Genomic DNA, 27,399 nt, shown 5'->3' with positions numbered 1-27,399 from the left:
TGTCTTTCTCACTGCATAACATAATAACCACATTGATGGCCTTTCGGTAGTGCCAATCGAGAAGTTCATCAGTCAACAACTCTGAGGAAAAAAAACAAGGCAGTTCATTCAAACATTAAAGATCACTATCAAAGGGGGAGGTAAAGACAACTGCATTTTGACAATAATAATGAAGGTGTGTTCCTTCACAAACTGTTAAAAAAGAAGAGAAAAGGTGAAGGTACAAAAAGCAACGTAGAGACACCAGAGAAATATAGAGTGAAGGGAAAGGAGATACGTTTTCTGTAATCCTCAAGATAAAATTTCTCCTCTTTTTTGCTTAATTCTTCTACTGTTGGTAGAACATTGAAGCATATCATCAAAGGGGAGCTAACACCACAACAATGCACTTAGCAAGTTACAAATGGACCACTATTAGCAACTGATTTAATTTTGATATGAAAAGGCAGCACCAGGCTGTCATACAACTAATGGCACAAGTAATACACTGACAAAAATGTACATTTTCTGTTTTCACCAAAAAGAAATCTTTCTTTCCACTCACAACTCGACAGTAATCAGCATATACCAAGAGCAAAGGCATCACTTACAGCCTTATCCGAAATCAACCAAGACCAGGTGCTTCAAAGTTTTGCGCTGAAAAAAGCCATGTGGCAGAATGTGAGTGTGTCATATGACGGGCATGTTACCCATCCACAACTGAAGAAATCTTGATTTTCATGACTTAAGATTCAAGATCATCTTGCAATAGTATTTCATAAATATCTGTCCTCAAATTGAGTTCTTTATCCCGCATTACTTCCTGGAGATCCGACAACTCTTTTGCTGTAAGAACAGAATTTAACTTGATGAAGCCATCAAGCCAGAGCCGTTTTGACCTGAGCAAATTTTGAGCAACAGAAATGAGGTTATTAGAAAACACAGCAATAAAAATTTAACTGATTGTTGAATCTGTCTGGGTTACAAACTACCCTTAATATTATGGTGTTTTTTATCCTGCTTTTACTTCACTGTTACAGCACATTACAGATATATACTCACCATGGGCAAGCATGGATGGCTCGAAAGAAAGCTCTTCTAGCTGCAGAAGGGTTGCATGCTATATCACTTTCATAAGCAATATACAAGCGCCAGACTAAAACTGAGTTACGTAGCTTCTCATTCTCCAATGCCCTCTCAAAAAGTCTGCGTATTCTATGCTCTGTACCACCTCTGCTCATGTCGAATGATAATGCAAAGAGCCAAGCAACAAGCGAAGGTTTCCTGGAAGTTAAAGCAAAGGACACAAGAAGCAGAGACTTAAATCTTTGAAAGATGGAAAACTATAAAGACAGCTTTAAACAGCTACACGTGAGATATATATTCTTTCTGCATCTTCTTTCAAAAGGATAGATTTCAAATGCAACCAAGAGAGAGTCTATAACACCATCAAAAAGGTGTCATCCTATTTCTTTTATTTCATTTTTGACTTGACTGATTGTGGGGGGGTGGGGGGTGAAGGGGGGGGGGGGAGGTTGAAACTTAAATCTAATTGTCCATTATAAGTCTCTCCAAAAAAAAAGAGGCAGAACACTTGACATTGGAGACCTTCTATAATACATGCTTGGCATAGCTTTTCATTTCCAAAAGCCTGCCAAACAGACCAACTTAGCAAAAAGATCTTTTAAGAAGCACTCAGACATTAAAACACATATATAGACATGCATTTGAAAGTCAGATTGCAAACTTAGCCGCATAAAAAGTAGTACTCCCTCCATTTCCATAAATTCCGTTAATATGGCGTAGTTTGAATGGGCATGGAGTTTAAGAAATACTTTTGGACTTGTGGTTCAAATATGCCATAACATTTGTGCGGCTAAAACACTTTATAACTTGTGGTCTCAAACATGTCATAACATTTGTGTGACTATAAAAACTTGTCATTAAGGGTAAAATGAGAAGTTCAAGTTAAATTATTTCCAAATTTAGAAAGGTGTCATTCTTTTCAAACGAACTAAAAAGGAAATAATGTCATTCTTTTTGGAAGAGAGGGAGTAGTAAAACCAATTAAGAAAACTTGTTGAGAAGTCCTTAGTGCATCAATATTTCACATAGCCGATCACACCTAGTTTGGAATTGAGGATACTGTTATTGAAATAAAGTATCACTATTTGTTTTTGATAACCTAGAAATCCCTGAAGAAACAGTGGTGCATGGTTCAAGACTCTCTATGGATGATGGGCCCGACTCTCTGCCCTTCTCACTTACATACCAGGATTTGTTTGTGGCAACGTCGAACATGTGACGTGCGCCTTAACCCACACATCAAGCACTGCACTCTTACCACTAGAAGAAAGCCTTAGGGGGAATCTGAATATTTCTAAATTTTACAGGCACCAGCAAACATAATTTCCTATTAAAGCATTTTGGGACCAAATTCCTTTTCAACGTGAGTGTTCTTAGTAATTAACTATAGAAAACATAATGGTGTTACCAGCACATACAAAATCCCTAGACCCTCTGAAGCTATTAAAACAAGAATATTGAAGTAATAGAAATTAGCATAGTGATCAAAGAAACTTAGCATATGTGAGATTTCTGACTGCGACTACAGTATGTCACATAGAACTGGAGGAACAGGTTAAGAAGGTCATACTTTTGGAATTTTTCATCAAAGATCCACCGTAGCTTATTAGGTGACGCATAGAGATGGCCAATTTCAACTAATGCATTATAAAGACTTGGACTGCATGGATATATATCCAGTCCTTTCACTATATATTCCCATAATTTTGACAGCTTCATTTCTTGATGATGTCTGCAAAGCATCCTCATGTAAAAGTTGAACAAACACTCCAAGTGAAGACTGTGCCGCCTCCTTTCTACAGTAAGGTCATTGCAGTAACCATCAGTAAGATGATAATATTCCATCAAAAAGAGATCTATCAGATTAAAGTACATAAATTACCAATTCATAACACAATTTCATTGGAAACATTAACAAACATAACATTGTCTTCCTTGTATAAAAACAAAAACAAAAACAAGTAAACAAATAGCATATTGACTTCTCTAATTTTTCAGAGTGAAGGTGTGGAGTATAGGAATTCCAAATGTTGAACTGTGCGACCATCTCATTTAAAAGCTTAAGTTGTTAGAGAGAACACACTTTTATTAGTTAATTATATTCCCAACACACCCCCTCACGTGCGGGCCTAATTCTTTTAGATGGACCAAGAACATGGAAATTCTTTTTGATATGGGCGGTGGTGAGATTCGATATCAGGACCTCTGCTTGCTCTGATACCATGTTGAAGTGTGAGACCATCTCATCTAAAAGCTAAGAGCAAACTTTTATTAGTTAATTATATTGTCAACACCAAACTACAGAATGGTATGTCCAACAAGGATAACTTAACTTATCTTACATGTATCTTGGAGGATTTACACGTAGTTACTACTGCCATTCAAGTTTTAGTTTTTAGTAGTATTTACAAATAAATGAAGGAATAATTCAGATATACCTCCCCTCTCATCAACTATCTAAACTCATCTACTTGCATGGCTATATAAAACATGTTAATTGTTAAGTGTATGAACTCTTTAGTATTACTGGTGGAGTTTCATCGCATTGAATATCAGGGGTGGATGTAGAGTGTAAATTATGGGTTTGTCTGAACCCAATATCTCAGGTTTTCGGACCTTGTATATGTGTTAAATATACACAAGTAGAAATAATTGATTTTGAACCCAGTAAATCAAATGAATTGTGGTAGAATTCTGAACTCAAACCTATAAAATCCAAATCCTAGACCGTCCATGTTGAATATAGTCCTAACTCCTACTCTTCTGTTGAAACTAATCGGAACATATCCAAATAGTGGACTTGTATCCAACTAACATCTATACTGAAGACCTCTTAAGCAAAACCCGATGAGAAAAAATCATTTGGTTCCAGACAAATATTACACCAGTGGCTTGAGAATCTAATTACAGATATTTTCCATGATCACAATCTGAAAGAAAACAGCCCCTTGATCCAAATAGCATACAAATTAAATCAAATTTGTCTTTTCATTGGTTTCCACTTCTTCAGAAACACAAGTCAGACAAGTTAAATAAGACAGATTTTAACCAGTTCTTTCATTGATTAGGGAAAAGAATTATCCTGGAACTGTAAGTTGAAAAAAAAAAAGAGTGTGTATGTGTTAAAAGCAAGAGTGAGGCGAGGATTCAGTGTTTCTGGAGGGTGAATAGATGCGAAGTGAATGAAGTGGTAGCTTCTGTCTGTGAAATGAGGAAATGATGAAGTGGCTACTTTGTTAATTATTTTTTAAAAAAAAACAATTTTAGAGAAGGGCAACAAGAAACAATATTCATAATAATATACTATTATTCATTAAAGTACCAATTACAACAATATATTAACCATCATATGTGATATGACAAAATAATGGCACATAAATTGTTTAAGCATTAATACTATTCATGAAGGGGACCAATGGGAAACAATATAGAAAACTAATATGGAGACATGAAGATCTAGAATCACAGAGAACGTAGTTCAGCCTTACTGTAACTTTACATTTACCCTTAGTATCACCAAAGAACAAAATTTACCCTTAACATTTTTTTTGATGACAAGGGAAACCCGCAGCCGCTACCCTTTGGGTGCGCACAGAGTAAAAATTTCGCTCCTATGCAATAGCTCGCAAATCACATAGGAGAGGTAACCCGCACTAGGCAACCCGGTGCAACGAGCTCGACCCAGAAGGCAAACCCCACTTATATTTTCCTTGTCAATTTCAACAACCTTCAAGCTAGTTTTGTGGAAAAGGTAAAGAAACATCTCGAAAGTTCTAACACAATGAACAATATTTCTTCTCAATATTGCAAAAGACAACTTTTCTCAAGAAGATAATGAAATACTAATAAAAGGTTGAAACAATAAGACGTCCCCACTGTCTTCAGTAAGAGATAAGAGGTATCTTCAATTATTATGAAAACAACTAATTTTATTATACAAATACTTAAACAAGATACAAACTGGAAAGTTCCAGTACTTCCATCTGCAGTAAGTAACAATTTATTCTCATAACAATTGTTATTATTAAGTGAAGGGTAATTGCTTTATAAAATAAAAACTTAAGGGACTACATCTCACCAAGAAATCTTAAACCAACAAGCAAACAGGTGCAGTTATCTACAGCAAGATCTGAAGGACACAAACTTTCAGGTTTAAAAAGGAGAAAATGATGGGCAGTGAAAAAGCTGAATACCAGGAAGCACCATTGTGAATGCTTGCTCTAAAATCTGAACACCTTCAGTCCATCCAATTGTTATTTCTTCAAATAAAGCAGCTGAACATATGAGAGCAACTGAATTATCATCAATTAAACCGCGTGTCCATGATGAACGTAGCATATTCACTTGTTCTTTGAATCCTTGGCGTGCTTTCAGCTGTTGCATGCTTGAGGGTTTACATCTATACAGACTGTATTTTGTACCACTACCCAAGCAAGATAAAATATGCATAGCACGTAAAGATGATTCAGACGATCCAGAACCACCATGAGTACCGTTTGCGACCTCCACTTCAGCGTACCAGAGATGTAAGAGAGATGCATTTGTCTGAACACCCTGCTAATTCAATAAAATAGAGTAAATTTTTTTTTGGAACTGGTAACATTCAATAAAATAAAGTAATACTAAAACATCAAATGACAAAAACAATATATAGGAAGCAAAGGAAAATTAACCGGCAAGAACTAAGACTAGTAACCGACTGAGATTCCCTGAGAAACTGTGGGCTAGGATAACCTTATTTCATGGTGAAGTAAATGGTGATTTGAGCATTTTGCTAGAAGACTGCCACTTACAGAATCACAGGGCAGGTTGAAAAGACACCTCTTCCAATGAAGGGATACCATGTCAATATCAAGTTTAACAGGAAATAGAATGTACCTGTGGAAGTCCATCAATAGAAGACAATGCCATGTCGAAAATCTTTCTAGCATGGTCAATATTTCCAAAAACTGCTTCCCTTCGTGCATAAACTCCACAAAGCAATACATCCTGTAAGAACAAAGAATGTAAAAGACAAACACGTAGCTTTCACCTAAAGGCTTAAGCCCAACAAAGACATCAGAAGCACAAAAAATATAATACAATCTACTGGCAACACAAACTTAATAAAAAGAATTTTGTGGTGAACAGGGACAAATGAAAAGCAAAGGAACGAAAAATGATAATCCTTGGGAGAGGTAGGGGCCATGAGAGAGGATACAAATCAATATCAAGTCTATCACTTATCAAGCTATCACACTGTTACCGTCTCTAAGCACCTAATAGATCAATAAGGTAAACTATCACATGAGATCCTGATCAATCTCCAACCTATGCAATAAAGTTTAAAGGAATTGACAGAAGACCATAAAAATTACACATGATTTACTGTCCAGCTTTAAAGAAAGAAAACGAAACGAAACGAAAGGGAGAAAAGCTGATAACCTCAGTTAAACAAACAAGCACCTTTTTAATGAGGACTTACGAAACCTCAATAAGCTATTGTCACAAACGGGACCACTATTTGTGCATCAATGTTCTTACACAACAATTTCATGCAACCACGGAGAGGGGTATGTTACGAGCAGAAGTTCTCTTGCTAGTGGAAGTAAGAGTAGCAAGGTTACGACCGCATATATATAAAATATAATCGGGGATAGAAATTTTATTTCCTAGAAGTTTGTGTGGTTGGGAAAGCCAGAACTCTTGTAAACGAGCTTGATAAAGGGTAGTGGTATAGACAGTCTCAGTACCACTGAAAGTGAGTCCTTCACAAGCAAGTTCCCATTTCTTTATTGTTAAAATTACCTTTAGATTTATTTGCAAAGCAATTATTTTATTTAAAAGTCATTGGCAATATGAAACATTGAAGACATGCACTCTAATATTTAAAAATCAAGTGAATATACCACATACACAGAATGCTTGACCAGCAAGACATATAAAAGTTAAAAGATATACCTGACGGTTACTCTTCAAAAGGCTTTTTGCTAAAGTTCGACATGGTGTTACTGAACAGCTAGAAGTATTCATCACTGTATTTGATAGCTCCTCCGCAATAAGAACAGCTTCGTCCAAAATATGATTTTGGGGAAATATAGTGCAGCAAAGCAGTGTAGCATTTCGAATAAATCTCATCATGCTGGTCCTCATAGAGATGTCATCAGAGCTGTTAAAAACTTGCTCCAAACTTGTGTCAGTTTGGTTACTTCCTCCCTTGGTCAAAACATCGTGCATTCTTCTTAGTTCATCAAAGAGAGAGTCTGGAATTGCCTCCAAACTAAGGTTTTTTTCAGCCCAACTCGAACTACTTGTACAAGTCCTGCACGCATTAAAAGGAAGTAAGTTACATACAACTAATTATGTTCCTCTTGTTTCATTCCTTCCCTGTGCTAGTTTACCAAGCACCTCCATGTGGCTTCCGTCAATTAATAGCATCCTTCTTCAAAGAAAAAGAACCACAGTAATACAGAGAGGCAACATATCAAACAATATCTTTTGAAATGATAGAGAAACTAAATTATAAGAGTCTGTGACTTACAACTCACTCAGCAACTTATGTATCTTTACTTATCAATGAAAAAACAATTCACTCTCAGCAACCAAGAAAAAGGAAAACCTAAATGAATGTCACAGGGAAAAAACATCTTTTAAAGCATCAAGTTTTTGGTGGATCCTTCTCCTAATCATAGCTGGCTATCCTCTCTGAATCCTTGATTTCATATTGCAGACTGCAATTTGGAAACGATTATCAGAATGTGTATATTAAGAAACTTCCTATTCTCCATCTAGGTTCCCTTTGCCTCTAAATGAAAATCGATTATTCCAGAGACTTACAGAGAGAGGGACAGAAACTAAATTTAAGCCTAAAAAGATCATAGAACTATCCAAACCCCATATTTATGCATATAATGTCAACTTCAATAATGACTGCTTCCCTTCAAAACTGAAAAGGAGCAGGGGAAATTCAGTGTTTTGACCAGAATACTGTGCTTTATATTCTTAGGGAAAACATTAACTATCCGGTATCCAATGCTAGAGGTTAAAACAGTTGATACATGGATATAACTTAACAATTTACTGCTGCTTCCAGGAGGAAAAAGTATAAGGACATAAAAGGATGATCCTAGCTAGTTGAGCACAAGTGCCGAAAGTTCAGGCTCACCAAGTCACAGCAAGCTCAAGACTTTGTACAGGAACCAAGCTGAATCTAGATAGCATCATTCAACCCTAATTTAAATGTGACAGTTAAGCTTGGTTCTCAGAGTTAAAAGATAAAATATGAGATCCTTCCCAAGTATGCTAGAAAAGCACCACCCTTCCTATCCAGATACATTCACACAGTAAATAGATCCTCAACCATGAATTATTCTAAAATGTACATGGACCTCTGCATTTCTTTAATGGCAGCAATATGACATGTATGACTAATATCTAGTACAGTCAATGTGATCACTAGAGAAGTCAATATAATATTCAAGATAAGAAACGAACCATTGAGCCATCCTCCCACCATAAAAATCAATGAACTGGGATACCACGGAAAAACGTGCTTCTTCAGAAATTATCGAGAACAGATAGTCACTCAAATCTTCGTATGCTATTACTCGCAAAAGCTGCTCATCACCCTCTGCATCAGCAGGATCCTCACTATGAGAAATCCCATCTGTTAAACATAAATACTTCAGGAATTAGTTCTCTACCTCAGACAACAGATACTAATGCGAGAAGAGAAAAATGAGACAGGCAGCAATTCATCACTTGGAAACACACTCAGTCCATTGATACTTAGATCAGTCAGTTCAAGATCTATACTTAGTGAAATGCAATTGTACTATATCTTTCTATATTTGGTGTAAAGAGCAATGTAAAGAGGAAGTAGAAGATCTTGTAGACTTGTTAGGAGCTTTGCAAATCTGTTTCTTTTAAGTTTTTATACTTTCTGTTCTTTTTTGAAGGTCTCCAGCATTTAATCCTAAATGCTGAGGAAAACAACAATAACCGTTCTCAAAAAAAAATCAACCTTTGATATTTCTCTGCTCAGACTGTATCTTAATTTGTTAATTTTCACTGAATTAGTCAATGATGGCATCTCTACATGCAATTCATTCACTTAATATTTTTTCCCGAAAAAGTGCTTTTATACTTAATTAGGAAATGAAGGAGTGGAATAAAGAAGGGGACGGAGAAAGAGGATTACTTTTAGCATGGACTGGCATCCACTCGTTAGAGTCTCTTGCTACCTCTTCTTCAGACCACCTAGTCCAAGTTCTTGTGTCTTTAATCTCACAATTAGCTTCAGCAGTAGCATCAATCCCAAGCATTTTCAGCAAAGCTTCAGTATCATCTTTCTGCTCATCATCTTTCATTTCAGATTCATCTTCTAACTCGTCAAGGGCACCATCAGTCTCTGTTATATTTTCTATAGCTTCATTCTTTTCTTTACTTTTAGATAACGGTTCTGACCAACCAGTCCAACCACCCTTTTCAGAATCATGCGAAGACTCCTCCTTCATAGCCCTTTGCCTCAGCTCTTCCTCTTTCTCTAGCCACTTTGACCAGCCGAGTGCACCATCTTCCCCAACCCTGGCACCATTACTGTTCCAGAAATGCTCAAATAATCTTTGCTTACTTTGCTCACTAAGAAGTAAAGAAGGGCAGAACAAGCTGTATTCAATCTGTGCCTGAAGCAAGGCAGTAGCCAACTCTCTGTACCCAGCCTGCCACTCAAACCGACAGAGACTGAGAAATGTATTAACCAGACCAAGTTCAAGTCTTACAATAGCGGGATCCATAGAAGGCGAATTAGCACCTCCAGAAACCTGTATCCAACAAAGATATCTCCATCAGCAAATCAAAGGGTTACGGAGAAGATCAGGATGAATTTATTTGTCATTTATCTGAACTCTTCCATCGAAGCATGTGCTAACCTAAGATGAATTATTTAAAAGACTCTGCAAGATTTCACATACATAAAAACAAGAGAGAAGAATTACAACTGTTACACCTCAGTGCCAAATCATAAAGCATTTCAAAAAAAAATAAACTACTATTTCAAAAAAATCATAAAGCAATATAAAGAGAATGACATGCATAATTTAAAGGATTAGGGGAAAGGTTTGCATACACCCCACGACCCGCCTGTGGGATCACATTGGGCATGTTGTCGTCGTTGTTGTAGTTCTTAATAATTTCATCTAAGTTATGCAAATTGCTTTACAATTATTTACTAATATAACACAGTGGAAATTTACATTACTAATGCTCATGAGATCAATGCAAATTTCATTTTTACGAGGTAGTGCTGCACCTATAGTAAGATTTTCGCCTTAAATTAATCAATTCAATACTCTGGTTATACATGACATCATTAAATCCAGTAATGATCATACAGTTTCCCCCTTGAGCCATTCATGGGCCTCACTTAGTCAGCTTCTTATTTGGAAATCTTTCACTATTGTCCTACTTCAGTGACCAAAGATTAGGGAGGTTCTAGGAAATGCATACAACAATATTTCTTGAGCTAGTCCTTGCCAAGTTCCTCCTGGAGCTCTTTCAGAATCCCTACCCTTCCCCAACAACTGCATGGAATTATCCTTCATGTCAACTCCAATAGACCATCTCCCCACAGAGTTGAGAAGGTGCTCTCAGGACACGAATTCCCTTTCAAGAACCACGGCCAAGCACATAGATTATTATGCAGTTTCCTATCACTCTACTGACACATAAGGAAAAATCGGCTTTATCATTTACACTGGGTAAGAATATAAAAATTTTCAGAAGCCACAGAAGCACCCAGCAGGTACAAGGATCAAATTTCCAGAACAGTATCAAAACTGGAAATCTGTATGTTCTAGTATACTTAAAAGTCATCTGCTACTAAGAGTGATGCATGATGCAAAGCGAGGGTTTATCGCCTCATGGTTGAAGCCATGTGCGTCAAACAATGAAGAGCAGAGTGATGAGAAGCAGACAACTCTGAATCTCAACTCTAAGAGGTTGGATGTGTCGGCATCATCGTATATTGGATGTTGAAATTGGTTATTTAATAGAAATAGTTAATTGTAGTACCAAATCAATATATGTTTCGTTTAGTTTTCTGTAAATTGTGCGCTTCACTTCAAAGAAGCATACGCTTCGCTTCAAGCCTCATGCACCTTGCCAGTTTCTGCGCTTTTTGCTTTTGAAAACAGTGTTCAAATTAATAAATATCTTATGCATAAAAAAGAAAGCATAATATGTAAAAGATGAGAACCTGCCTATGCTGCTTTGTCCATGCACCAGATAAAGCTTGGATTGCATTTGCATACATTTTTCTCACTTCAGAAACCTTAAATCTTGAAAAGTCGCCCTGAACAACCCGCAAAAATTCTCTCCACAATGTGCAACTACCTGAGTTTTGGATAAGTATCTTCTCCCATCGGATAATCAGGTCATCAATGCTATCTCTCCTCTGATAAGCATTCATAAGAGAGAGAAGCAGGTCCTCACTGTCAGGGTTCAGCTCTGTAGCCTTCTCCAGAATACTAATCTTCTTTTCAAGTGTTTGCAAACGGGCACCTTTCTGTGGCTGCATACTTGCTACCTTATCTTGAAACTGTGCAAAACCCAACCAAATTTGTGCATCATGTGGCCGTTCCCTTGTCATCTTGTTGAACTCCTTTGTTTTGCGATAGACCTCATCCTCCAGAGATTCCTCGACCACAGCATTGCCTGAAATAGCATCTCCTCTGATTCCTTCATCTGACTTAACTTCATCTGACAATGAGACGAAATCAGCTGGAATATTCATCATTGGCTTGAGAGGAGTCAAAATTCTCAGACGCTTCAGGTTCTTATGGTGCTCAATTGCAGCATATGTGCCAGACCAATAGCGACCTCCAGACCTTAGTTTATTGTCCAACGCATCAATATCAATATCCCTTTCAAAATTTCTCTTATCATTCCGCCTATAGTAATTGAGCTCAGAGGTTTTCCTCAAATTATGAAGCTTGTAACGAGCAACATCCATTCTACAGTACAGCAGAAGATTCTACAGTTAATAAAGTAAAGTAAATCAGGCTAAGAACTAACACAAATTAGGTGCATCAAATGTCATTTCTGCGTAGAACAAAATCAAAATGCCTTTTCATCACTGATGAAACCAAGTGTGAAAGCTCAAAAGAACATTTAAAAAATAAGTGTACTCACTCCATACATTCTTTACCTTCAGTCCTTCACCATAATAGAAAAGAATGCACAAGTTTACCAGGTATGACTCTTAAAATCAAACTGCATGCCCCACGGTGACAATGGAACAGAAAAATCAGAAAGATCTTTACTACCAATAAACAAATTCACAAGTGATATTGTTTACGACATAGTTGATTGGTCGATTAGCTTTGCTGCAAATATGAATGGATAAACTAGAACTTTGCATTGTGATGATCTTTTCACAAGGTCTTCTGGTGAAATGGATGTGGAAATTTCCAAATGAGGAGAAAACTCTATGGGGCACTTTGATAAAGGCAAAATACAGGAAGGAAGGATTCTGGAAGACCAGAGGTGTGAGCAATCCTTATGGTACCAGACTGGAGATCCATAAGAAACCTGTGGCTAGGTTTTTCAGAAAAGCTGAGCTTCAATGTGAAGGATGGAAGGAAACAATTAGCCATCTGTTTCAACATTGCAAAGTGACCAGTCAGTTATGGGATCTGTTCGTCAAACTCAGAGGTATCATGGCAGGATGAAATTCTGAAGTCTTGACAAGCTGGAACACACAGGGTAAATGCAGCACAACAAAGGCAGATGGAAAATTGTCCAGCAACAATTTGGTGGAGAATAAGAAAGGAGAGGAACTCGAGGTGTTTTAAAGATAGAAGCAACCCCTTGCAAGGAAGCAAAATGAAGTGTATTCTTCTATATTGCTTTTGGTGTAAGCAGAATATATAGATGATCCAGTTTCAACTATTGACATTCAAGGTTCCTTGTAAGAAGAGCAAGAAGTTTTTAAGTCTTTAGATTTTACTTTTGTTTGGATCCTCTGATGTAACATTTCTCATTTCGGTTTCCAGCACATTTCTTGTGCTGATGATTTATATAGGGATCTGTTATCTTCTCAACAAAATAATCCACTGTGTTAAATGGTTAAATCATCATCCTAACATTTTCAAAGCTTCCCATTCTGCTGGATGTTGAGTATAACTTTCTCTTTTGTTTTACTTTAAAGGCTTGTAATTTGCAGATTGCATTGCCCATTGCAAGCCAATAACTACTGCAATCCACATATGAGCTTCAATGATGTGCAGTATTATATTCTTATGATGGCTACCAAAACAAATGACAGAAGCAGGGAAACAAACAAGTGCCTCTGCGACTCATTCCTGTTTACTTGTTCTACTTCTCCAAGCAGTGAAAAAGGTGTAAAAGAATGTAGCTTCCTACCATTTTCAAGTATCTTTATGTTTACATCAAAGTTCTATAATTTGCATATCACATTGCCCGGCACTAACTGTGGCAACCATCATCAACCTATGAGTTCCAATGCTGTGTAGTTTTAAATTCTCTTGACAGTAACAACGGAAAAATCAAGAAATTCCATCACGATTCTTTTTTCTATTTACTTGTTCTACATAACTAAAGAAGGCAGAAAAGAAAAAGCACCGGGCGCACCTGTAGATACTACCAAAAGCTAAATTGTCTCGATCGCCACGAGAGTCAAAGTAATAGTCTTTAACATTAGCAGCAGCTGAAGAAGCCCAAGTTCGAACATCAGGTTTTCTGGAAGAAGAAAGTGCATAGTCATAGAGTGGACGGTCATCACTCGATCGATGACTCTTCTTGCGCTTCTTTTTCCGCTTCTTCTTCTTGCTGTCTCTTCCATCATCAGAAGAAGACGAGTGTCCCCGCTCCGACCCGGACGAGTGCAGCAATTCATACGGTGCACCCTCTCCTTTCTGATTTTCCTTCTCCACGTCTTCTGCTTCGTCTTCCTCTAGATTCTCTTGGAACTGGACATTCCCATAGTTCGTCGAAACTGCGTCGTTTATCACGGAGATGTCGGTGGTGAAGCTGGAATTGCGAAGCCATTCAGGAACGGCGTTGTATGAGGTGGTGGGATTGGACGCTGAAGATATCTGAGTTTGAGGAAAAACAGGAAACAACGATGAATTTTTCGGTGCTTCTTCTTCAATTTCTTCCATGGCGATTTCTGTTTCCATCTTCTCCATTCCCTGGGGCTTAATCTGATTTACACTGTCACTTTCTCAAAGGTATAACTAAACCCCGTATTATTATTTTTTAAATGTCCAACGAAAATCATCATATTACTGAAAATGTGCTAATAAACCCCTATAATAAGAAGGAAGTTCTGCGAATAATGACGTAAATATTTATCCACACATGTTAAATGAATTATTTTCTTCTGTTCAAATTGTACAAGGTTATTCCGATCAATATTTGTTAATTTATCTTGGACCTCGACCATTTCAGTAATATGTTGGTAACATATCTAAATGTTATTTGAGCTCAGCAAGCAATTGATACACATTTCCTTGCCTTAAATTGTAACACTAATAAAACATTATGCTCAGAATCATCTATCAAATATTACCATTCTTGCAACTCATGTTATACCACTGTAATGTGCACAGATTTGCCTTGTGTAATGGCTATCGAGGGATGATCAAATATTATCTTAGCAGAAGTTAGAGATGCAGCGACACAGCGCTACTGCGGAGAGGGGGGGGGGGGGGGCGGCACTGGAATAGAGAACTCGCGAGAAAAAAAATCAAGTGGAATTTTGCATTATGACCATCGATGAAAATGTCAGACGTGAAAATATATGTTTCTGATATTCCTTCATTTGATACATTGCTGCAAATGAGGGAAAAGGCAACCAAAATTGGATAAACAGCTATTTCACAAGCTATCACTAAACACCTAAAAGAATCAACACACATCATGTACAAACAACATGCATCCCCTTCCATCAAACAAGACAGAAAACCCTAATGTTACATAACATTTGCAAAGACTACATTCTCAGTTGGGTTAAAATAGAAATACAGCTCAGTGATTTGGAAGGAAATGCGGACCACATTTGGAGAAATCCTTCCTATCTCATCACTGGAGCATCCAAATTGGAGCAATTGCACAACTTCAGCAAGTTAAAATGCCAAAGAATGCTCATACAACTCAAGATGATATTGGTTCGTATGGATATGACAGCCATGGATGCTTTAAAGCCTCCAAGGCAGATGGACGCTTCTTTGGGTTTACTTCAAGAAGATGAGCCACAAAGTCTATAAATCCTTGATCCCCCATTGGTAAACGATGTCTCAAGGATGTCTTTTTGGGTATCAAGCATTCCAATCTGTTTGTTTCCTAAAAAAAATGAAAGAACAGTAATCAAGAATTGATATTAGAGAGCAGCAGTGGGATAGAGCAACACAAAAACAGAAAACATTTCAAGTGTTGCCCTCTAATAATGGGAGTCTTTTGTATATGTATAATATCACCATTCACTGACTCATTAAGAGGATAAAGAATTTGAAGAAAGGACCAATGGCCTCTCTGAGCGATATATATATTGTCCCAGGCTTATCTATCTTATCTTATCACCAAATCAACTTTTAGCAAGATAAAAATTTTGCCTTCAATTAAACAGAAAGTATTTTATTTTTTTGACACTAGTAACATTTGTATTTCAGTCAGTACTTAGGTAGTACTGAAACCATATTTACAAAAAAGAAGAAAGAGGTTATGGTCTTTCCAATGCTAAACCAAACTCTAGATGGACCCTAAAACATCTATGGTTGACTCAGTCTCATTGGAGTAGACATTTGTACACCAAAAACAAAACAACAAAATACATTTAAGCTTGACTTCCTGCAGGTTGGTAAATCACTTAGGAGATAAAACAGAAAGTATTGATCTTCTGAAGGTGAGTTGTCAGAGAGGATACTAGATATAGTAAATCACTGAAGCGTAACCCAACCCACACAGAGGAGAGAGAGTTTACCTGATTTCGTTCATACAGCATATGATTTTTGGTGAAATACTTATAAGTATCTCGTCCTTTAACAAGCAAATCTTGGTCAATGGGACCTATAATACCAATCACCCTAGCGAGTAATGTGGCAGGAGAGTCGTTTTGAAAAAGCACCTGCACATAAAAAGTCTTCAATTTCCACTTGGAGCAATATTGGAATCAGAACATTACAATAAAGCAACCTGTATGCATTGTATGAGCATCAAACAAAACAAGTAGTCATAACAAGCACACATGAAGATTGAAGGCTTTATCTCTGAAAACATCTTGGCGAAGAATGAATGGCATGTAAGCTTAACTATTGGTCATTAGCTTTTTGCTTTGCTTTTTTTTTTGTCAACTTTTCTTCTTTTTTTTCGATTTCCCAACCGGTGTCCAGTTATCTGTCTTGGGGTCCGACTAAATCTAAGTAGTGCATTGCAGAGTCCATTTCTGGGGCGGCACTCCCAACATGATTTTTACCATTCCCAGGAGTTCAAGGGGCTCAACTGGATAGTGCATATTAGTCCTCAAGAAGGATTGGCTCTCAGCATATTGATATGTGTTAAACAGAACTGCAGTATCATAATACTAAGGTTATTTGACTACTCCTGCCTGTCAAACTATATACAAAACTAAGGTTATTTGACTATTCCTGCCTGTCAAACTATATATAAATTTTCTAATTGTCACCAATATTCCAAGTCTATCAGAGAGATTCTATACACTTAATGAAATATTAGTTCGTAACAGATGAGTTGACTCCATCTAGTCTGCATTAGGCATGCCACTTTAATAGGTCTGCTTCATCCAATTCCACTTAAAAAGAATGTCACCCAGCAGGCAAAAGGGTGTCAAAATTAAAAGCTGTAGTACATGCATAGCAGTACGACTAGTATAGTAAAACATGGAGAAGGATACTAATTTTTCCTTTAAAATGGGCTTTGACATACACCACCAGAAACCTTCTTAGACACTAGAATTACATGGCAGAGAATATTAAGGCTTCCAAGAGTTTTGGTGCCACATCTAAGTCCACGACATCGTAATGCGTCCCAAATCACAGAAATCAACTCTGCAGCCTCTTAAAAATGCGAGGACAGGGGATTAATAATTTAGGAACTACCATAGTGTCTGGTATGACAGGTGAAAGATCCCTAACATCAGAATCATACTTTCACTAGGTAAAAAGAGGTTTTAAAAACACAAACGCATAAAGAAAGAACCTACATTTCCTGTGCAAAGTTCTGCTAGGATGCAGCCAAGTGACCAGATATCGATCTTTTTATCATATGGTAGTCCCAAAATAACTTCAGGTGCGCGGTAGGATCTAGATTGGACATAAGAACAAAGATGATCGGTTTCGAAACAACTGCTTCCTAGATCAATCACCTTCACTTCACATCTACTGTAGCTTTTCACCAATATGTTCTCAGGTTTCAAGTCACAATGTATAAGCCCAAGGCCATGCAAAAACTGAAGAGCCTCCAAGCATTGAATAGTGATTGACTGCAGCAGTGATTCATATTGAGTCAGAAGAGAAGTATCATTGATGGCATAAAATCTTTATGGATATAGCCATGCGACAAACCTGCAGTCTTGGCATGGTAAAGTAGACTTCTCCTCCAGATTCTCTATTAAATTTATGGAACTCGTAAAGATTTGCCTTAAGGAGCTCACATACAATTAACAAATGCTCCTGATAACAAACACAACGATCAGTCGCAAATTGCATTTCATAGTCCAAAAGTTTCTTCAGCTTATCATTCAAAATTGTACATAAAGGAGTTTCCTTAGTTATATGGTTTTGCTTTCAAAACAGAGACAGTGGCCCAGCATAGACCACGGAGTAGATGGAATTTAGCATTTAGAAGGAATTCCGATAATAGGGAAGTAAAGAAGATGGTTCAGCTTTAAAATTTTAGAAGGTGCAGTTAACATAAAATCCGATATACATTGAAGTGTAGACACCAAAAGGACAGTACCAATCATGCAAAATCTGGCAACAAACTACTTTCATCACTTTCACACACTTGTAATTGGCCTTAAAGGGTCGGTCATTAGGGACAAAGTAAAGCTCCTCCTAAGGTTGTTGGATTGCAGACCAGGAGCTCAGCTGACTCACTCTGATTTGCAGAGGAGGGGATTCATTATCTTATAGATACTTTATGTGTAAGTCAGAAGCTGAAGATCTTAACAATATTCCTTCATTGTGAAGTGGAAAAATTAACTTTAAGACGTGTTTTCCGATTTATATGGACTTGGTAGGGCAGTTGTTAGAACAGTAAGTGGCATGCTACTGGGCCGGTCAGACAGAAAATTTGTTAAAGAACAAAGAAAGTACAGTTCACCTTCCAGCACCCACCTTTGGAAGGTATAGCAGGAAAGCCAACAGAGGTGTGCTTCAAGGGCCAAGTTGAATCTGTGCATTAAGTTTATTACATTGTTTGATACTTTTTTGGCTTTCTAGTTTTACATGTTGATTGTATATGATTTACAACTTTGTTTAATTTCCTTTTACTTTCTAAAAAATTTAAGGGCGATAGAGTTTTTGAATTGTACATATTCAGCCCCATATTTGTTCTGATTCTTATATCAGGCCTCTTTGTGCTGATCATAGAGAATGGTATCTTACTTATAAGTTGCTATTTTTACAATTAGAAAATTTCCGTTTATTATAAAGAATCGGAAGAGTTCCACTTAAAAAGAAAGAGACACATAATATAGAAAACTAAGGTAGGAAAAGCTAAGGTTGATGCCAGCATGGGTCAAAGATTTATGTTCAGTTGGGCATTCACACAGGAAAAAGAAGATGCAGAACCCCGGTTGCAGTTCCTCTAGCACCCACAAAATGTTGGTTATATGGAGAGAAAAAATAGGAAGCTTTTGAAGGTGGTGAGAAAAACTGTACAAATTAGGGCAATATTTGTTGTTCTATAAAAACAAACTTATCCAAGATGTATGATTGAATTTTGTAAAGAACCCTGTTCTTGTGTAGGTTCTTTACTTACTGTACACAACTTTTATAAAGGGGTTTTCGCACCACGTGAATGAAATATTAGTTTAACTGAAGAAAAACTAAGAAATTTTACTTACTCGATAATAGAAGTAATCATACAACCGAAGTAAATGGTACTTGTCAGCGGGATCATGCTTGTTGACATACTTGAGAAGCTTTATTTCATCAAGGCTCTGGTCAAAGAAATCTTTATTGTTCTTTATGATCTTTACACAAACATCCATGCCAGTGTGAAGATCGTGAGCTTGGATAGCTTTACTAAATGCAGCAGATCCAAGATACTCAGTAACTTGATATCTCCCGGCTAAAACTGAATTTAAAACAACATGGAAATTCTTGTCCTCCTCAAAGCCAGTTCTGATCCAAAAGATAAATCCAATTAACAAAATATTTCATGTTTAAATATAAAAGCTAGGCAAGATGAAGAAAATTCATCAAAGAAATATAAACTATGCATGACGAATGCAGATATGAAAGCATCCAACATAGGATGCAGAGACTTGTCAAGATATACTTGCAAGGTTAAGATAGAAATATATACAAAAAAAATTATAAAACAGAAATAAACATAATATCTATGTAGAAATAACATGTGGTTGAAGCATCAAAAAAGATCAAGTAGCTACAATCATAAGAAAGAACTAGCACAAAAGTCATGGACAGTTTCCAACACAACAGACCCAGCATGTATAGAAGCTTTGAGATTGATCAGAAATGTTTAGCACAAGGAATTAATCCAGCTCCAGAGCAAAATGTTGTAGATGCAAAAAGGCAATTCAAAAGCATTGGTGTTGTACCACAATAGTTTAGTGAAATTTCTTCAAATGGAAACCCCTCAAGTTAACAATAACCAAGTTCCCAACTATTATTGATCCTAAACCTCCAAGCTCCTCAAACACACAACGATAGAATGACATAACAAATAGGTCATGCTAACTGAAAAGCAAGGCATTGTGTTTGACTTCAGATAAAAAACCACGTATCATATGTCACAGAGGGGATTTTTCCATTTTTTAAATTTTTTTAATACATCTTCAATTATTAGATAAGCTTGTTCATTGTCGAGAACGAAATGCAGGTTCACTGGGTACTAACACCTAGCAGCTTACATCCAAAAATCTTAGAACAGTTATGGACTACCACACTTAATTTAAAGGGCATATATTATTTAAAGTCCTGTTTAAGCTCTAAACAGAATTCCTTCAAAGAAGAATACAAATATATATATATATATATATATATATATATATATGTATGTATATATATAGAGAGAGAGAGATACATATAGATACACACACACATAAATTACAGCTTCAGAGCAATAAATGATGTTAAATTTACTGGTTTGTTTTCTCATTTGCCGATAAGTTTGATTCATATAAACAAAGATATATAAAATTCACGTGCACTATTTTTGCATAAACAAGGTCCAAACGGAATCTTAACTATCAAAAGGGAAAATGTCACCATGGATACACGTTCCTAGAGGCTAGAAGGATCAGTTGCCTATTTCCAAGTGAAAGTCCCAGCTAGTGACCTTAGATTTCATGTCTGCATTCACCCTTGGGGTTGATTCCACTGCTTATGCAATGGTGCTTAGCTGAGATGTCCACGAAATCAAGGGAATGGTTACTCAACTGTTCTTTGTTCTATAAATAGAGCTCAAGATTTGTTGGTAGAAAGTATAAACTATCCCTAGAGCTGTGGATGAGTTCTCCATTTACTTGTTACATCTTCAATTCTGCCACACAGTGCTTGTTTCAAATGTATACAGTTAACTGCCTCTGCCTCATTATAATTTAAGTTTATAGATAGAAAACCAGCATATTTTGTTTTTGTTAGTCAGATAAAAAGCTAGCTACACGCATTGAAATATGAAGATTCTCGTAGCAAATAACTTAGCTATTTCCTCTTACTAGGGCAATCTCAAAGAAAGTGTATTAATATCAGCTAAAGTGAATTATGTCCACTATGATCATAATAGCTAAAAGGAGATTGAACATGCCTGTTTTTCCTATGCACAATCTTTAGATCAAAGGTTTCGAATTCCTCCTCCTGTGCCTTGATCTGCCTTACTTGCTCCTGTACTGCTGTTGCTTCCTCATCCTCCAGTGACGCCCCTACATCTTCTTCTCTTGCACTGGCTATTTTTGTCTCTTCTTTCTTCACATGCTCCCGTTCAGCATAGCCATAGTTTGAAAGAGAAGAAGGGCTAGAATTTTCTGATCCTGCGGCATTTGCATTGCTTTCATCTCTTGAGCTCTTAACAGGTGAAGACTCACTGCTTTTGCGCCTCCACGGAGCAAGCATGTCATCATTTGCCATCAGAGAATCATCAGCTTCATCACTGACAACAGTGTTGCACTTGTTTGACCATAAAGACTTACTCGAGCTTGTCTGAACTAACTCTCCATCTCTAGGAGGGGGAAATGAGAATCCTCCATCCAAGTGATTCACTTTCTGCACAAAACTTCCTTTGTCAGCCCCAGTAACAAACTTGTCAGAACTATGTTTAGCTGCTTTCTTTTCTCTCTTTGATCTCTCTGAATAAGGCTTATCTGAAATGGGTGGTAGGTGTCTGGACCCACCAATACTGGTATCATGATCATGGAAGTACTCTATGTCCCCCTCACTACTCCCTCCAACCAAACTTTCACGCACTTCACTTCCAAAATCAGCAGTATCACTGTTAATCCCCACACCAATAGACCGAACTGAACCGTGTTGGTCATCATCCATGCAAATATCATCCGGCCGAGGCCTTCCACACTCATTCAGGACTTTACCATCCCCCAACATGACAAGTTCATTTGTTTGAGTAACAAAGCCGCGCCAAACTGGCTCTGCACGCATCAAATTTAGTTCTTCTTCATCCATCAACTGGCCATCATATTGGGCAATCACGTCACTCTCATCAGTTCTCCTGTACATTTCAGACACTGACAGCCCTATGTGATCATCTGCAGGCCTAACTGGATCAACATTTTTTGATTGGAAATATCGCTCACCTGAGAAGCAGGAATCCTCTTCTGCAAAAGATTGTTCATCATCTTCTTCTCGGTTTTGCCCTCTTTGAGGATCTGGAACACTCCCATGCCCTGTTCCCTTCTCATTATCACTGGGGTAATCAATTTCATGAGCTAAAAACCATGCCTCATCTTCAATAGGTTGTCTTGTGTAGCCAACATCATCATCATCATCATACTCATCGGAGTCCCAATATTCGTTGGGGTAATCAATAGATTCACTTAGTCCATCACCAACTGTTGCAAAACCGGAAACCAGATCAGAAGTGTCCTCGGCAATGCCTTGACTTACAGAGAGCCAACTACCTCCTGCAGGCCTTTTTCCACCTGCCATTCAGTAAAGCAATGATGATTGCTGCACAAGCCATGAATAAGCAATATATATATAGAAGTTCAAGAAGCACTAAGACAGGGATAATTAGATGAATCACTCAGTCAAGACAACTCCAGGAACTACCTAAGATAGAAACCACAATATCATAAGAGAGATAATAATCAAAGGTCTACGAACATTGAACAATTCATATCTAGGTGATCCTTCTCTATTGTTTTTATTTGAGGAAAGCAATAAAAGAACAGGATTTAGGATGCTCCACATGCAAGGCATAACCAGCAAAAATCATGAATCTAACACCTATTTATATGAACTATAAAACCTTGCAGAGTTGTACATTCATAATGGTAAAAAGTTAGAAATTCAAAATGTCATGTCCACTGAGGTAACAACAGTAGGCAGCCAATCCGATTGCATTATTCAGCAGAAAAAACATAATAAAAATGATACAACTGTAAGGAAGAAAATTATTGACACAGGAAAGAGAAAGCTGAAGCCACACAAAGAGCATATGCGCTCATGGTCCCAGACCTCCTCAATACCAAGTAGCTTTTTGAGACTCCGGAGAAGATTTCTCCTTGTATAAAGTTCTTTTCTGTGGACAAGAGGATCCACAATTATTTGTTGATCGATAAACCTCGATTCCATACTTAGAATGTCTCTACAAAAACGCACATCAGGTCGCAAATATTATGAGCATTTTTCGGTCCACAAGATCAGGAGCAAAAATCTGATTTTAAACAAGAATTATTTGTAGCATAATATCTTTATGAAATCCCCAAGCAGGCTGCATTTCACCAAAAGCCCCCTCCTCACACAGAAACCATAGGATAGTCTGGTATATAGGAGAATAAGCAAGCATCCCAGGAACTTAGTACCATTTATCTTGTGTACAATTCTAGAATACACTGGTCAGAGATGGTGATCAGCTACCAAATATATCTAGATTGACAACTTGTTATGCAGTTTACCCCTCTAAACTGCATTTTCTTTTTCTTAGATAGCCAAAAATAGTTCTTGGATCCATACTTTTTATTACTTCACATGATTTCTCAGATTATAAATTTCCAATCCAAGAAATTCAGGTGCCATCAGTCGTATCTTCTATGTTAAAGATATTGATTTCCATTTATTCATTCACAAGACTCCGACAAACTATGTTTTCAGTAAAGCTTACAAGAACCCCCACATTGGGAAAATAATGCCAATGGGACTGTACTCAAATCAATTATGGAGACCCACATGCTCCAGAACAGGATCACCTGGAGGTTAAAGTGCACTGAATGACACAGGCTAAATTTACTTTCCTCTGAAACTACAAGCTAAAGTTGTTTATTAAAAAAGCAAACCTGAACTGGTAAGATCTTGTCCGATAGGAACATCAAGAAATGAACCAATGAAAAATGAATTGTCAGCATTATTAGTCTTTGAGGCAGGTCCATCTCGTTCAAACTTTTCCTCCCAAGGAATACTGAAGGACTTCTCTTCTGACTTCAATCTAACAGGTGGCAACCTAGGGAATCCTTCTTTCTGACTTTCAGAAACAAATGAAAAGCCTAGGCCGCTGAATTCTTTTGGTTCACTTCCTTGTGTCTTCCCAAGATACAAAGCTCTTCCCACCTCATCCACTTGTTCTTTTATTGCTGCCCTAACATCACTAACCTCTGTTTTTCGTTTTCCTTCTTTCCTGTCAGTACTACCAATGTCATGATCATAACTTGTCGAGACATCTCCTTTGGGAAACGGGAAAACAGTTTTAACTGTGCAGTCTCTCCAAGGCTCAGACGAAGGGAGTGTAAATTCATCACTTTTAGACCAAGGATGATTAATTACTACATCTTTGGAGCATGCCCCGCTTAGCTTAATTTGCTGATCAACCTCCTTGAGCTCAATATTTCGACCACTGTCGTGCTTTGGCTCTACAGTGTCTTTGCTAGTACTTCCAGGCCAAGAAGTTCTCTTCTCACCAGAAAAACTGACATCTTCCTCACATTTTGCATGAGCCTTACCACTATCAAAGACTTCAGAAGAACTGAACTTTGACTTCACAGAGTGCACCAAACTGGAGAGGTCAATGGTAGCTCCACCTTCATGCTGATAACTAACCGGACCGTTAACAGGAGTGTATTTCCACGAATACAGATCAATAGTATCCTCCGAACTGTTGGCAAAACTGAAGTTTTTGTCACTTGTCCCAACGGATTCATTGACTTTCTTCTGCTCCTGGACATTTTTCCAGTTGCAGTCTGAGCCATTTCTCCCGGTGCCACACTCTATCTCCTTAATAATAAGCTCCTTGGATATTTCCCCACTGCTCCTCGAACTTGTCTCCTTGTAAACATCCTCACTATTCCGTAAAGTTGTCCCCGGAGTCTCTGACGTTGCTTTGCCCCTACTTGCTCCTTCTGTTGATTGACTCAACTCTTTGTCCTCAATAGTAAGCTTCTGAAGAACGCCATTCAGATCAGGGTGATCATTCAGTTCGCCCCGGAAAGCAGCCTCAGCCCTTGTTAATTTGTTTTTCCGCAAGTATTCCAGTATTACATCTACTGAGATAGAGTTCGCCATTTAAATAACAGTAAACCAAGAAGTTTCACAATCTTTTACTACTACAATGAATTCACCATACCTGAAATACAAAAGAAACAAAGAGGAATTAACAGAAAATGCAAGGACAAAAAGTCCAACTTAAGACATCAATTCAAAATTTGACAGCAATAAGAGCTCCAAGAAACTCGAAAAGCAAAAAAGAACTGTACGCAAAAGTTGAACCTAGTTTAGAAACAAGTGTAATTGCTGAATGGGTGTATCTGGCGGATCCCAATGAAAAAAAAATCAAAACTTTAATCAATAAATCATCTCAAAATTAGAACTTCCTTTCTAGGGATTTCCCACATTTTCTGGGCAACTCAATACCAAAACCCTAGCTAGATTTCCCACCCTCCGATTCAAAGATCTCCACTTCTTCCAAACCCTAAAAAGCAGCACCCACTATGAATTCCCATAATTAAAAAAAAAAAATACAAGAACAACAAACAGCTAAAAATCAGCAAGAAATTTTGAAAATCTAAAGAGGAAAAAAAGAGTGAAAATTGCGAACTTACAGATCGAAGGTGAACGATATGACCCAATTGAATCCATCGCCACCATAAGGGTAAAAACACAACAAAACTCAGAATACTTCGTACACAAACATCACAATCAACTTCACAGCAAGCTGAATACTGCCCCTTCACAAAATTCCAAGCAAATGGAAGCGTTTCGATTTTGAATTTTTTAAATTTTTTTTTCCTTTTAGCTCTTGTGATTCTTTGTTCCCTGTTTGGTGGGGAAGATGATTTTTTTTTCCGGGTTTGGGTTTGGTTTAATTTCTCTTTCAATTGGCCTGCAAAATTATGGGGGTCATATTTGTGTTGTCCAATTAAATATTCTACAAAATTAAAACTAATAATTGATGTTTTACTAGTATGGGTGTAAATTAACTTCTAGCCGTTTGATTTATTTTTGTTTGTTCGGTATTTTTTGGAACACGATTAATTTAGATTCATTTTAGAAAATTTTACTTATAAAGTTAAGTGTTTTTTATTAAATGTGAATTTTCATCAAGGTTGAACATGAAATTTTTATTAATAATTGAAGTGTAATCGTAATAGTATCCTAACTTTTGAGGATAGCGATTAACAACTTATTTGGTTGGTTGTTGTGTATTGTATCGTCATATTGTATCATACCATTACATTAAATGCAATATTTAATTTAATTGATATTTGAATTTTATTTCATTGGGTTGAATTTGTTTTATTTTTAAAAAAAAAAATATATATATACAATGATTTGTTTAGTGTAATTGTTTATATATATTTTTTATACTTATCATGCCTCCAGCTTGGTTGATCCATCGTATCAATTTTCAGATAGATGGATCTCAACGACTAATGGGATCGTTTGGTTGGATATAAGATATTTTGGGATAAATTATTTTGAGATAAGTAATTTCAACGTATATATGGAATAACTTATCTCATCACTAAGACATAAATAGTAAAATAGATAATCTCAAACTGCCTAATACCTTTAACTAAACACAGGATAAAATAATTATAACTATATAATACCTTTAACCAAATGCAGGATAAAATAATCCTACATTTTATCCTAAAACTGTTATACCTTACATCTCACACCAAACTACTTCTAAATAGTTGAATTGGTACAAATGCAACAATTTAAAATATTAAATGGAGCTTTATAAATTTGCTGCTTCGTATATTCCACAATTATGAGTTCGTGTGGCTGGCATATATTTGATGCTACCCACTGGACTATTTATACTCAGATATGATAAATTAATTTGTGAAAATATAATTCACTTAATTCATTTTAAGTTAGAATCTATTTATTTTTCATTTCTAATTATATCTAAAACTTATTTTTCTTTCTACGTTTATTTTTAATATATCAAAAAAATACAATCTTGTTTTACACTCGTTAATTACTTATTTTCAAATTATTTTTTAAAATTTAAGACTATATAACAATTAATATGAATATTATAATAAAATAATTATATTAATTATTATTTTTCTAAAATACGTATAAAGTCCGAAATGAAGAAGTAAAGGTGAATAAGGAATAGCATACATCATTTATTTTCAAATTCTTCTTCAATAATTAAGTTGTTCAACAAGCTACTACTTTTAGAATTTGCTATTTATGGATAGCAACGATTGGGCATTTAATAAGTATCCTATGTACATTATGGTTGTACATGTTGTACCACAATTAAATATCGATTTCTTAATTAAAACTAGTAGTTACAAAGCGTGCTTGATGTCAAATTGGTCCTACGCAATTTTTATGTGTAGTAAATAGTAATCATTTCTCTGAGTATATTGGCATGTTGTGTATGATTCTAGCTTATTAAGTTTTTGGTTTCTATTGATGTATATTTGGTGGATGTTGCTTT

At 36.7% G+C, this 27,399-nt stretch overlaps 2 protein-coding genes across 4 annotated transcripts; both read right to left on the bottom strand.

Annotated features, from left to right (window-relative positions):
* Positions 1–358: 358 nt before the first annotated feature.
* On the bottom strand, positions 359–14,309 carry LOC125813815 (uncharacterized). Of its 2 annotated transcripts, none has more exons than XM_049493278.1 (10): positions 13,696–14,309; positions 11,300–12,056; positions 9,245–9,866; positions 8,539–8,710; positions 7,006–7,366; positions 5,944–6,054; positions 5,259–5,622; positions 2,636–2,861; positions 1,042–1,263; positions 359–878 (listed from the first exon to the last, which is right to left on the bottom strand). In XM_049493278.1, the coding sequence occupies exons 1-10, from the start codon at positions 14,250–14,252 to the stop codon at positions 725–727; spliced, it is 3,546 nt and encodes a 1,181-aa protein (XP_049349235.1). In that variant the 5' UTR covers positions 14,253–14,309; the 3' UTR covers positions 359–724. The 2 variants fall into 2 exon arrangements, with proteins under 2 accessions (XP_049349235.1, XP_049349236.1); XM_049493279.1 differs by having other exon boundaries at positions 5,259–5,619; positions 13,696–14,308.
* A 497-nt stretch (positions 14,310–14,806) lies between these two features.
* LOC125813813 (uncharacterized) lies at positions 14,807–25,722 on the bottom strand. Of its 2 annotated transcripts, XM_049493277.1 has the most exons (9): positions 25,538–25,722; positions 23,783–25,062; positions 22,082–22,426; positions 21,079–22,012; positions 19,151–19,430; positions 17,646–17,753; positions 17,285–17,563; positions 16,046–16,189; positions 14,807–15,408 (listed from the first exon to the last, which is right to left on the bottom strand). In XM_049493277.1, the coding sequence occupies exons 2-9, from the start codon at positions 24,999–25,001 to the stop codon at positions 15,220–15,222; spliced, it is 3,498 nt and encodes a 1,165-aa protein (XP_049349234.1). In that variant the 5' UTR covers positions 25,002–25,062; positions 25,538–25,722; the 3' UTR covers positions 14,807–15,219. The 2 variants fall into 2 exon arrangements, with proteins under 2 accessions (XP_049349234.1, XP_049349233.1); XM_049493276.1 differs by having other exon boundaries at positions 21,079–22,426.
* Between the last annotated feature and the right edge of the window lie 1,677 nt (positions 25,723–27,399).

The sequence above is a fragment of the Solanum verrucosum genome, unplaced genomic scaffold (assembly GCF_900185275.1).
Source record: "Solanum verrucosum unplaced genomic scaffold, falcon-dt-bn FXZP01000205.1, whole genome shotgun sequence".
NCBI classification, from domain to species: domain Eukaryota; kingdom Viridiplantae; phylum Streptophyta; class Magnoliopsida; order Solanales; family Solanaceae; genus Solanum; species Solanum verrucosum.
This window is presented reverse-complemented; position numbering and strand designations above follow the sequence as displayed.